The 12,477-nt window shown below is 45.6% G+C and overlaps 1 protein-coding gene across 2 annotated transcripts in view; it reads left to right on the forward strand.

Annotated features, from left to right (window-relative positions):
- LOC110494536 (bone morphogenetic protein 7) overlaps positions 1–12,477 on the forward strand; it is an 82,556-nt gene that overhangs the window by 58,796 nt on the left and 11,283 nt on the right. Inside the window, exon 1 of one of the 2 annotated variants that reach the window (XM_021569672.3) lies at positions 6,297–6,893. The exons of the other annotated variant lie outside the window; for it this stretch is intronic. Within the exon in view, the coding sequence (XP_021425347.2) occupies positions 6,494–6,893 (400 nt within the window). The 5' untranslated portion in view covers positions 6,297–6,493. Of the gene's footprint in view, positions 1–6,296; positions 6,894–12,477 lie in introns of those variants that run through there. 2 annotated transcript variants of the gene reach the window in all.

A 12,477-nucleotide genomic window follows, 5' to 3' on the forward strand; every position in this document is an offset into this window, starting at 1 on the left:
CAGAAGCTTCTAAAGCCATGACATAATTTCCTGGAATTTTCCATGCTGTTTAAAGGCGCAGTCAACTTAGTGTATGTAACCTTCTGACCCACTGGAATTGTGATACAGTGAATTAAAAGTGAAATAATCTGTCTGTAAACAATTATTGGAAAAATGACTTGTGTCATGCACAAAGTAGATGTCCTAACCGACTTACCAAAACTATAGTTTGTTAACAAGAAATTTGTGGAGAAGTTGAAAAATGAGTTTTAATGACTCCAACCTAAGTGTATATACATTTTTACGACTTCAACTGTATCTCATATTAATTCAAGTAAAAGCACAAATATTTAAATGACTGACAAGAGCACATCAACTCCTCTGTTTATTCTCATAATGGGTATCACAATCACATTTTAGACAAATACTGACACAATAAAGTAAACAACCCCAACTAAATCATTGGATTCGTGACTGTGCCATCATGGCACTCCTTGTCACTTCTTGTCATGCCAAATATTACAAGGAGTTGACATGATAGTGCAAACAGATCTGGGACCCAGCTAACCAATCATAGCACCAATGGAAAAATCCCGTAATATGATAAATCAATGCTGGCACTAAGACCTTACTCAATGAGCTGTATAGGGCCATAAGCAAACAAAAAAATGCACATTCAGAGGGATCGTTTCTCGTGGCTGGTGATTTTAATGCAGGGACATTTTTACCAGCATGTCACCTGTGCACTTAGAGGCGACAAAATTCTACATCACCTTTACTCCATAAACAGAAACGCATGCAAGGCTCTACCTTGCCCTTCCTTTGGCAAATAAGACCATAACACCTCCTGCTTACAAGCAAAAACTCAAACAGGAAGTACCAGTGATGCGCTCGATACAGAAGTAGTCCGATGAAGCGGACCGTAAAATGCTTACTACAACAATGCAGACGGAAAGAAAATAGAGAAATAATAGAAAAGTAAAACACATAATAATAAAAGTACTAATGGATACACACTGAGTGGCGGTAACACATACTGTTATGAAACATTTGCATTAGCCACTGTTGCCTGAACTACGTCAATTCCTGTCTAATTTAAAAATACAACTTTCAGGACCATGTACAGTGTTGTGGCAAATGATAATAAGCAACATTGTTGAGCTGACCTGACCTTCTTCTCAGTCATGGACTATTATCCAGCCCAAATATTGAGCATATACAACTTTTTTATTAGATCAGTGAGGAGGAAAGAAATGTACTACTGTAGTCTTGGTTCACATTCCCGATTACCACATTGATTCACAAGAGGGCAGCATGTGACTGTGTATGTAACACTAAATGCTGCAGATGCTGCAGTAAAGAGTTCAGGGAATGTTGTTTTCCATGGTTGTTCTCAGCAGCTATAAAATATAAAACTTCCTCAGCATCCTCTAACCCAACGTAAAGTGGTTGAATTAGAACCCAAATTAAAATGTCTGAATGTGTGATAGTTAGAACCCACTGGGCACAGAAGTCAATTCAACGTTGGTTCAACGTAATTTCATTGAAATGACGTGGAAACAGTATTTGATTGAACCAGTGTGTGCCCAGTGGGAAGTTGTTTTGAAATCATAACTGAAACTATTTAAATGCAAGCAATGACACCCAATGAGAAGTTTTGTTTGTCATAGGGCAAGATATGAGTTTAGCCACATGTGAAAACCATGTCTTTTGATATTTTCCTTTAGATTAATCCAGCCATGTGAATAAGGGATTATTTCCACCCGAATCCATGAGACATAACTTCTGACTGGGACATGGTTTGGACTGAGGCAGCTGGATGTGGGTAACAACTGGCTTTGTTCTTGGCATGAGGTCTCTCCACATACACCACACGCGTACCTTTGCATAGTTATTTTTGCTATTTTGGGTGTGAAAGTATGTATGCATGTTACTTGAATGGAACTTCATTAGAATAACATAGCCAGGAGGTCATTTCAGTTCAGTGGCTCAAGGACTGCAAATGAGGGGTTTTCTTTCTACGCTGTGGATTTTCAGAAGTTACGTACAGTGCCACTACATTCAAATCAATCTGCAGTCCCATTTATTAAAAACGTGAACAATAGAAAAGATGAGTGTGTGAGTGTGGGTGTCTGTAAGGCTTGTGGGTGCTTTGTCTGGTTGGAATATTGCCACAGGTTCTCAGCCTCTCCACATCCTCCTCCCACACAAACAACCCCTCGCTGTGGGGTACTTCGCACCTTGTCCTGTAATTCAGCGGCAACATTAGCACCTCCCTTGTCATGTGTCTCCACAGTGCTGCTGTTCACGCACACAACAAGGGAGGACCCTGACTCATTGTTAAGGTTCAAAGGTGTCCGCAGGTGCGAACGACGGATTAGGGGATTATCCCCCATTACCTTTTCATTGACCACAGGGGAGTAATGGGCCCTAGAAAAATACTATTGGGATTTGTGATTTATTAATATCATAGGCTGAAAAGGCGGCAGGGGTGGCAGGTGCGGCAGGTAGCCTTGTGGTTAGAGCGTTGGGCCAGTAACCGAAATGTTGCTGGATTGAATCCCCGAGCTGACAAGGTAAGAATCTGTTTTTCTGCTGCTGAACAAGGCAGTTATCCCACTGTTCCCCAGTAGGCCGTCATTGTAAATAAGATTTTGTTCTTAATTGACTTGCCTAGTTAAATAGAAAATTAAAAAAGCATGCTCTTCAGACTGATATTGTTGGAGGGATGTAAACTTTTCAGAGGGGTATAGAAGGAGAAATAATTGTTTTTGATCAGATCCCCAATTAACTGTTCAAAAAGAAAATAACATGTGTATACCTTACAGTGAAATGCTTATTTACAAGCCCTTAACCAACAATGCAGAGTAAGAAAATATTTGGTAAATAAACTAAAGTAAAAAGATGAAGTAATACAATAAAATAACAATTATGAGGCTATATACAGGGGGTACCGGTTAGTCAAGATAATAAGTGCGGAGGTACGGGTTAGTCAAGATAATTGATGTAATATGGACACGTACAGTAGGTAGGGGTAAAGTGACTATGCATAGATAATAAAGCCTAAAAAAGGGAATCAGTGTTTAGTTCACTATAGTGTTTGGAATGTATTTTATCTCAACAGTAGAGCACAGTAGGGAATCCTGGGATGGCCCCCAGCAGAGGGGATGCCGCTGGATGCCAGGCCTGAGGCCTCTTGCCATAATGGGAAAGGTGGGCACAGACACAGCAGGAGTTAATGCTGTGCCAAGAAGTCATCAAATATCCCTAACTGTCACATGCTTCACTTGCTGCCCAAAATGATGCTGGAGTAGAAACTTTAAGTCTGGATTGACCTACTGGAAACAGGTGCTTTCAGCTCTTGTAACTTTTACATTTGTGTCCTTTTGCGTGTGGATGTGAGTGCATAGGTATGTGTACATGCAGACCCTTACGAAAAAAGATTGCAGTTCTGAAACTGCAGTAAAAGTGCAGTAACTGCAGTGAACTGTGGTATTTTGGACGCAATAATTGCAGAATAACTGCAGTGTACTTCAATGTACTACAGTTGAACTGCAGTTATACTGCATTGTACTGCAGTTAAACTGCACTCTGCAATCTTTTTTTGTAAAGGGAGCTATAAGAAAATGTAAATATTCTCTATATGAAAGGCTTAAAGTAGATAAACCTGTGGTCATAATGATACATTGCTTGCACACCAGCCTGCAAGTTTACCAGGTGCACAATTTCAGTGGTGGAAAAAGTACTCAATTGTCATACGTGAGTAAAAGTAAAGATACCTTAATAGAAAGTCACCCAGTCACCCAGTTGTCACGATCGTCGTATAGAGTAGACCAAAGCGCAGCGTGGTGTGAATGCATACTTTAATGATTGACGAAAAACATGAAGTACACTAAACAAACAAAACAAACTAACAAGACGAACGTGACCGCTATCGAAACTCTGTGCAAACATGCAACATAACATAGACAATAACCCACCAACAATGGATCAAGCAGCGTGGTACGGCCAGCAGCAGCAGGGGCAAAGAACGCAGGACTCATGCACTTGGGAGGAGATTCTGGACGGCGAAGGACCCTGGGCACAGCCAGGGGAATATCGCCGCCCCAAAGCAGAGCTAGAGGCAGCGAAAGCAGAGAGGCGCCGGTATGAGGAGGCAGCACAGCAGCGTGGCTGGAAGCCTGAAAGGCAGCCCCAAAAATGTATTGGGGGGGGGGGCCACACAGGGAGTGTGGCGAAGCCAGGTAGGAGACCTGTGCCAACTTCCTGTGCTTACTGGAGAGAGAGAGGAACCGGGCATGCACCGTGTTATGCGGTGGAGCACACTGTGTCCCCGGTGCGTGTGCATAGCCCGGTTAGGTACATTCCAGCTCCTCGTATCGGCCGGGCTAGAGTGGGCATCAAGCCAGGTGCCATGAAGCCGGCTCTACGCATCTGCGTCTCTACGGGCCGGCATACATGGCACCAGCCTTATGCATGGTGTCTCCGGTTTGCCAGCACTGCCCAGTGCGGGCTATTCCACCTCGCCGCACTGGCCTGGCTAAGGGGAGCATTCAACCAGGTAAGGTTGGGCAGGCTCGTTGCTCAAGATCTCCAGTGCGCCTTCACGGTCCGGTTTATCCGGTGCCACCTCCACGCACCAGCCCTCCACTGGCAGCCCCCCGCACCAGGCTGTCTCTCCGTCTCATCCCTACAGGTGCTCCCGCCTGTCCAGCGCTGCCAGAGCCTTCCTCCTGCCCAGAGCTGCCAGAGCCTTCCTCCTGCCCAGCACTGCCAGAGTCTCCCGTCTGTCCTGAGCCACCAGAGCCTCCCGTCTGTCCTGAGCCGCCAGAATCTCCCGTCTGTCCTGAGCCGCCAGAGTCTCCCGTCTGTCCTGAGCCGCCAGAGTCTCCCGTCTGTCCTGAGCCGCCAGAGTCTCCCGTCTGTCCTGAGCCACCAGAGTCTCCCGTCTGTCCTGAGCCACCAGAGTCTCCCGTCTGTCCTGAGCCGCCAGAGTCTCCCGTCTGTCCTGAGCCGCCTGTCTCCCGTCTATCCTGAGCCGCCAGAGTCTCCCATCTGTCCTGAGCCGCCAGAGCCGCCAGTCAGCCAGGAGCCGCCAGAGCCGCCAGTCAGCCAGGAGCCGCCAGAGCCGCCAGTCAGCCAGGAGCCGTCAGCCAGTCCGGAGCTGCTCCTCAGTCCGGAGCTGCCCCTCAGTCCGGAGCTGCCCCTCAGTCCGGAGCTGCCCCTCAGTTCGGAGCTGCCCCTCAGTCCAGAGGCGCTCCTCAGTCCAGTGGGGCCTTTAATTAGGAGGCGAGGGTCACCACTCTGGGCCTTGAAGAGGGAAATGACTATGGTGGAGTGGGGTCCACGTCCCGCGCCAGAGCCGCCACCGCGGCCAGATGCCCACCCACACCCTCCCCTATAGGTAGGTTTTGCGGCCGGAGTCCGCACCTTAAGGGGGGGAGGGGGGTACTGTCACACTCTGACCATTATTTGTGTTGTTTGTTTCTATGTTTTGTTTGGTCAGGGTGTGATATGAGTGGGCATTCTATGTTGCATGTCTAGTTAGTTTGTTTCTATGTGTTTTGGCCTGATATGGTTCTCAATCAGTGGCAGGTGTTTGTCGTTGTCTCTGATTGATTGGGAACCATATTTAGGTAGCCCGTTTTGTATTGTGGTTCGTGGGTTATTGTCTATGTTATGTTGCATGTTTGCACAGAGTTTCGATAGCGGTCACGTTTGTCTTGTTAGTTTGTTTTGTTTGTTTAGTGTACTTCATGTTTTTCGTCAATCATTAAAGTATGCATTCACACCACGCTGCGCTTTGGGTTACTCTATACGACGATCGTGACACCAGTAAAATACTACTAGAGTAATTTTCCTGTCAAAATGTAAGGACTACTTTTGGGTGTTAGGGAAAATGTATGGAGTAAAAAGTACATTATTTTCTTTAGGAATGTACTGAAGTAAAAGTTGCCAAAAAATAAATAGTAAAGTACAGATACCCCAAAAAACTAATTAAGTAGTACTTTAAAGTATTTTTACTTCAGTACTTTAAACGACTGACTTCTTGTTTTAGTTAAGTCATAATTCCAAAAGTTTATCAACTGTTGCAGGTGTTGTAATCATGTCCAAACAAAGGTTTGATAGGACAATAAAGGTTTTAAACGGTTATCGCGGGTAAATTTGTCCCCAACCATTATTCTATTATCAAGATGGAGGTGCAAAAATGTCCTCAAATGTCGTCGACCCCCCCACCGCCACCATAGGGATAGGGAAATCCCATGCCAAAGCCCACCGACCCCTCCCCTCAGATACTGCAACTCAGTAAAGTCCGGTGGCAGGAGGGGAGCCTTGCCTGACATTGCAGTGCGCACCAAAGCTGATGATGATTGGCTGATGTTTGATTCAGCTTCTAAAGTAGGCTATCAGGGTCGAAGCTCGCTCTCCAATGCATGAGGACTTGGGACAGTAATTTTAGATAGCATATCTCTATCTTTGTATCAATCAATTAATTACACGCATTAATTTGAAAATGGTGACTTTATTGCGTCGACGAGCTTCGGCGCTGCTTCTTGCGTGGGGTTATTGTATTTTGGCTGAGACAACTTTGTCTAACATCACTCTTGATAACGAGGTTCACTCCAGCTTCATCCAGCGCCGTCTGAGGAGCCAGGAGCGCCGGGAGATGCAGCGGGAAATCCTCTCCATCCTGGGGCTGCCCCACCGGCCCCGGCCGCATATCTACACCAAACAAAACGCTGCCCCGATGTTCATGCTGGATTTGTACAACGCTATTTCCACGGACGGACAACAGCCAGCAGACGTTTCATATTATAAGCCCGTTTTAACGACCCAGGGGCCCCAGATGGTGACCCAGCAAAACAGTATTTTCCTCAATGACGCGGATATGGTGATGAGCTTTGTCAATCTTGGTATGTCCTCCTTATCACCATATCCAGAGACGTATCCATTCATTTCGATGGATATTAATTGATATGTTATCGTTTAGCCTACATGATATAAAACATATATTTCGCGATTTGCTCACTTTATTTTTAAAAGCAAAAAAAAACGTTTATTTCACCTTTGCACAATCGATGACCCAGTCTTGACACAGAAGCTCTTATCTTACAATACCTTCTAAATAGTTTTTTACTCAACACATCTCCCATGAACATGACCTAAACACAATAATTAAACAGCTGCTTGTTTAGGTTTACTCTGATTTATCTGACACTGCACTGTAATGCTAATACACTCATTATGCTGACTTTGACTCATTCAGTGTCTCAATTGCTCATACACTTGTAGAAAAAAATGGTTTTCTGGCCATCCCCATAGGAGAACCCTTTTGGGTTCCACATAGAACTCTCGGTGAAAGGGTTTTACATGGAACCCAAAAGGTTCTACCTGTAACCAAACTATTATGGGACAGCCAAATAACTGTTTAGGTTCTAGGTGGTACTCCTTTCTTTTTGTTTTTGAGTGTAGGGTAGGTAGCCTTCTACTCAGTAAATAACACAATTTTCTATTTTTTTTTAAACAAAACTTTCTACCATGGTTTCTCTTTGGACCTTTCTGGTCTGTAGGAATACTGACCAGGAGAGCAGAGGTCAGGCAAGGTGAAGGGTGGTTGTGTTGTGCTGGTCAGACAGAGCACTGCTGAGGACCCAGTAGATGCTCCAGTTAGGAGTCAGTCTCTTTGGCTTAACCTTGCCTTAAATCACAGGAGTTGACTGTAGAAAGCAGGCTTATTCACAGTTTACCTGTTGGCATAAGTATTAAAGGGTGAAAGCTTTCTTCACTGCCGTTTTGTTGTTTGTGAGCACTTTGCAGACATAACTCTACTGTTGAACCGAGTGCATGAGCTAAGTGTTTGTGTGTGAGTGACGTTCCATTTGTGTGCAGCTTCTAAACGTGGAGGCTTATGGTAACGTTCTCTTTAGATAAGATTCTTCTGCATTCTGAGTTGTAAATGTTATGACAACATGGCTGTATCTGATTTCCCCTGAATCCCTTCAGTGCTCTGGGATACCGGCTTTAGCAAGGCTTTGTTTAGCATGATTTGGACAGGCATTTCAGTACCCTGGGGAGGGCAGGACAAATCAACAGGGAGATAAAGACTAAAATCACATTTTATTTGTCTCATGCGCCGAATAGACCTTACAGTGAAATGATTATTTACAAGCCCTTAACCAACAATGCTTTTAGAAGTATTAAGAAAAATAAGTGTAAAGTAAAAAATAGAAAATAAAATAAACAAATAATTAAACAGCAGCAGTATATTAACAATAGCGAGGCTACATACAGGGGGTACCGGTACAGAGGCAATGTGTGGGGGCACCGGTTAGTTGAGGTAATTGAGGTAATATGTACATGTAGGTAGAGTTAAAGTGACTATGCATAGATAATAAACAGAGTAGCAGCAGCGTAAAAGACGGGTCTGGGTAACCCTTTGATTAGCTGTTCTGGAGTCTTATGGCTTGGGTGTAGAAGCTGTTAAGAAGCCTTTTGGACCTAGACTTGGCGCTCCGGTACCGCTTGCCGTGCGGTAGCAGAGATAACAGTCTATGACAAGAGTGGCTGAAGCCAGTGACAATTTTTAGGGCCTTCCTCTGAAACCGCCTGGTATAGAGGTCCTTAATTGCAGGAAGCTTGGCCCCAGTGATGTACTGAGCCGTACGCACTACCCTCCGTAGTGCCTTGCGGTCGGAGGCTGAGCAGTTGCCATTCCAGGCAGTGATGCAACCAGTCAGTATGCTCTCGATGGTGTAGCTGTAGAACCTTTTGAGGATACCAAATATTTTCAGTCTCCTGAGGAGGAATAGGCTTTGTCATGCCCTCTTCACGACTTGGACGTCTTGGTGTGTTTGGACCATGATAGTTTGTTGGTGATGTGGACACCAGGGAACTTGAAGCTCTCAACCTGCTCCACTACATCTCCATCGATGAGAATTGGGGTGTGCTCGTACCTCCTTTTCCTGTAGTCCACAATCATCCCCTTTGTCGTTATCACGTTGAGGGAGACGTTGTTGTCCTGGCACCACACGGCCAGGTCTCTGACCTCCTCCCTATAGACTGTCTCATCGTTTTCTGCGATCAGGCCTACCACTGTTGTGTCATCGGCAAACTTGATGGTGTTGGAGTCGTGATGTGAGCCATGACCAGCCTTTCAAAGCACTTCATGGCTGCAGACGTGAGTGCTACGGGTTGGTAGTCATTTAGGCAGGTTACCTTAGTGTTTTTGGTCACAGGTACTGCATCTAAGGTGGCTGTGTGTGTGTGTGTGTGTGTGTGTGTGTGTGTGTGTGTGTGTGTGTGTGTGTGTGTGTGTGTGTGTGTGTGTGTGTGTGTGTGTGTGTGTGTGTGTGTGTGTGTGTGTGTGTGTGTGTGTGTGTGTGTGTGTGTGTGTGTGTGTGGGCGTAAATCAAGGGGGTAGGGTGGGAGGAGTAGGGGGGGCTTCCTTGGACATTATTGCGTTTATAAAACCCAAATCCTGCTTTTGTTTCCTTTGGAGATCTCACCGCGGGTCTAATATCACTATGGTGAAACAGCAGACAGTGTGGTGCCTGTAGCTCCCATCCGGCTGGGGCTTTTCATCCAAAGTCAACCCTTTCCCCTTCGTTGTCCTGCCTCAAGGCTTACAGGAGGGATACAGGTTGGGCTTCATGGCCTATTGTGCGTGTGTAAGGTTCTCAATTTATCATCAGGAATAGATTTGGCACTTTTAACCTTCTATTCCCATTCATGTGTCTATGCGAGCATGTATGTGAGGCAGGGTGGAGTGACCGGGATAGAGGAAAAGGGAAGAAGTAAGTGCATATAAAGTGCAGAGAAAAGAGAAAGAATGAGAAGGATGCAGGGTCCCCGTTCCTCTCATGAACCCATGGCCCCTCTCTCCATTTGATTGGCAGTCTGTTTCCAGATGTGGGTTCCACCATTTTGTAAAGAGCCAGTCCTGGTGGTCCCTGGTAGAGGTCGACCGATTAATCGGAATTGCCGATGAATTAGGGCCGATTTCAAGTTTTCATAACAGTCAGTGATGGGCATTTTTGGACACCGATCGTGGCCGATTACATTGCACTCCACGAGGAGACTGCGTGGCAGGCTTACTACCTGTTATGCGAGTGCAGCAAGGAGCCAAGGTGCTAGCTACCATTAAACGTATCTTATAAAAAACAATCAATCTTCACATAATCACCAGTTAAATACACATGGTTGATGATATTACTAGTTTAACTAGCGTGTCCTGCGTTGCATATAATCGATGCGGTGCCTGTAAATTTATCATTGAATCATAGCCTACTTCGCCAAATGGGTGATTTAACAAGCGCATTCGCGAAAAAAGCACTGTCTTTGCACCAATGTGTACCTAACCATAAACATCAACGCCTTTCTTAAAATCATTATACAAGTATATATATTTTAAACCTGCATATTTAGTTAATATTGCCTGCTAACATGAATTTCTTTTAACTAGGGAAACTATGTCACTTCTCTTGCGTTCTGTGCAACAGAGTCAGGGTATTTGCAGCAGTTTGGGCCGCCTGGCTCGTTTTGAAATGTGCGAAGACTATTTATTCCTAACAAAGAGAGCCAACTTAGCCAAATGGGGGATGATTTAACAAAAGTGCATTTGCAAAAAAAAAAAGCACAATCGTTGCACGACTGTACCTAACCATTAACATCAATGCCTTTCTTAAAATCCATACACAGAAGTATATTTTTTTAAACCTTCATATTTATTTAAAAGAAATCCAGGTTAGCAGGCAATATTAAATTAGGGAAATTGTGTCACTTCTCTTGTGTTCATTGCACGCAGAGTCAGGGTATATGCAACAGTTTGGGCCGCCTGGCTCGTTGCGAACTAATTTGCCAGAATTTTAAGTAATTATCACATAACATTGAAGTTTGTGCAATGTAACAGGAATATTTAGACTTATGGATGCCACCCGTTAGATAAAATACGGAACGGTTCCGTATTTCACTGAAAGAAAAAACGTTTTGTTTTCGAAATGATCGTTTCTGGATTTGACCATATTAATGACCTAAGGCTTGTATTTCCGTGTGTTATTATGTTATAATTAAGTCTATGATTTGATATTTGATAGAGCAGTCTGACTGAGCGGTGGTAGGCAGCAGCAGGCTCGTAAGCATTCATTTAAATAAGCACTTTCCTGCATTTGCCAGCAGCTCTTCGCTGTGCTTCAAACATTGAGCTGTTAATGACTTCAAGCCTATCAACTCCGGAGCTAGTTAGCGGGGTGCGCCCGCTAATAGCGTTTCAATCGGTGACGTCACTCGCTCTGAGACCTTGAAGTAGTTGTTCCCCTTGCTCTGCAAGGACCGCAGCTTTTGTGGAGCGATGGGCAACGATGCTTCAAGGGTAGCTGTTGTCAATGTGTTCCTGGTTCAAGCCCAGGTAGGGGCGAGGAGAGGGATGGAAGCTATACGGTTACACTGGCAATACTAAAGTGCCTATAAGAACATCCAATAGTCAAAGGTATATGAAATACAAATGGTATAGATGTCACGCCCTGACCATAGAGAGCCCTCAGTTCTTTAGGTCAGGTGTTTACGTCAGAGCGTGACTAGGGGGGTGTTCTAGTCATTTATTTTCTATCTTTGTGATTTGTAGGGTTCCCAATTAGAGGCAGCTGGTAATTGTTGCCTCTAATTGGGGATCATATTTAGGAAGCCCTTTCTCCCACCTGCTTTGTGGGATATTGTTTTGTGTATGTGCATGTAGCACCACTACTTTCACGTTTCGTTGTTGGTTTATTGTTTTGTAAAAGTTTCACTTAAATAAAGATGTGGAACTATAATCACGCTGTGCCTTGGTCCGTCTTTCATCACGATCGTGACAGAATATCCCACCAAGCAAGGACCAAGCAGCGTGCCAAGGAGGAGAAGGTGAGTTGGACCTGGGAGGAGATCAGGAGTGGATGCGAGACCCTTCCTTGCGGGAATCGCATAAAGATCAAGAAGGACAGTGACGACGCCGGGGGCTGCGGCCACAGAATCCCCAAGATGTTTTTGGGGGGGGAGGCACATGGGGTGGTCGACTGAGCAGCGGGGAGTGCCAGAGCCCGAATAGCAGACGGTGGAGGAATTCAATGAGGGATACCGGAGAGAGGTGGAGGCGAGGAGTAGGCTACAGCGCAGGCGTGCTGAAGAGTGTGTCATCAGTCCGGTGCCATCTGTGCCGGCTCCACGCACCAGGGGGGGGGGGGGGGGGGGGAACATGGAGCTGGCGGCTGAGCAGAGGAAAGAGCCAGAGACCGTCAGGGAGGTGATGGAGAAGTTGGGGGAGAGAGAGATGTTGGTCAAGTGTGTTCTGCTCAACATTCGACCTGAAGAGCCTGTCAGCAGTCTGGTGAAGTCTGTGCCGGCTTCACGCATCTGGCCTTCAGTGCGCCTTCCTAGTCCGGTACGTCCTGTGCCAGCTCCCCGCACCCTCCCTGAAGTGCGTGTCAACAGTCCGGTGCCACCTGTGCCGGCTCCATGCACCAGGCC

Source organism: Oncorhynchus mykiss, chromosome 17 (genome assembly GCF_057628025.1).
Source record: "Oncorhynchus mykiss isolate SJ-2025 chromosome 17, ASM5762802v1, whole genome shotgun sequence".
Taxonomy (NCBI): Eukaryota; Metazoa; Chordata; class Actinopteri; order Salmoniformes; family Salmonidae; genus Oncorhynchus; species Oncorhynchus mykiss.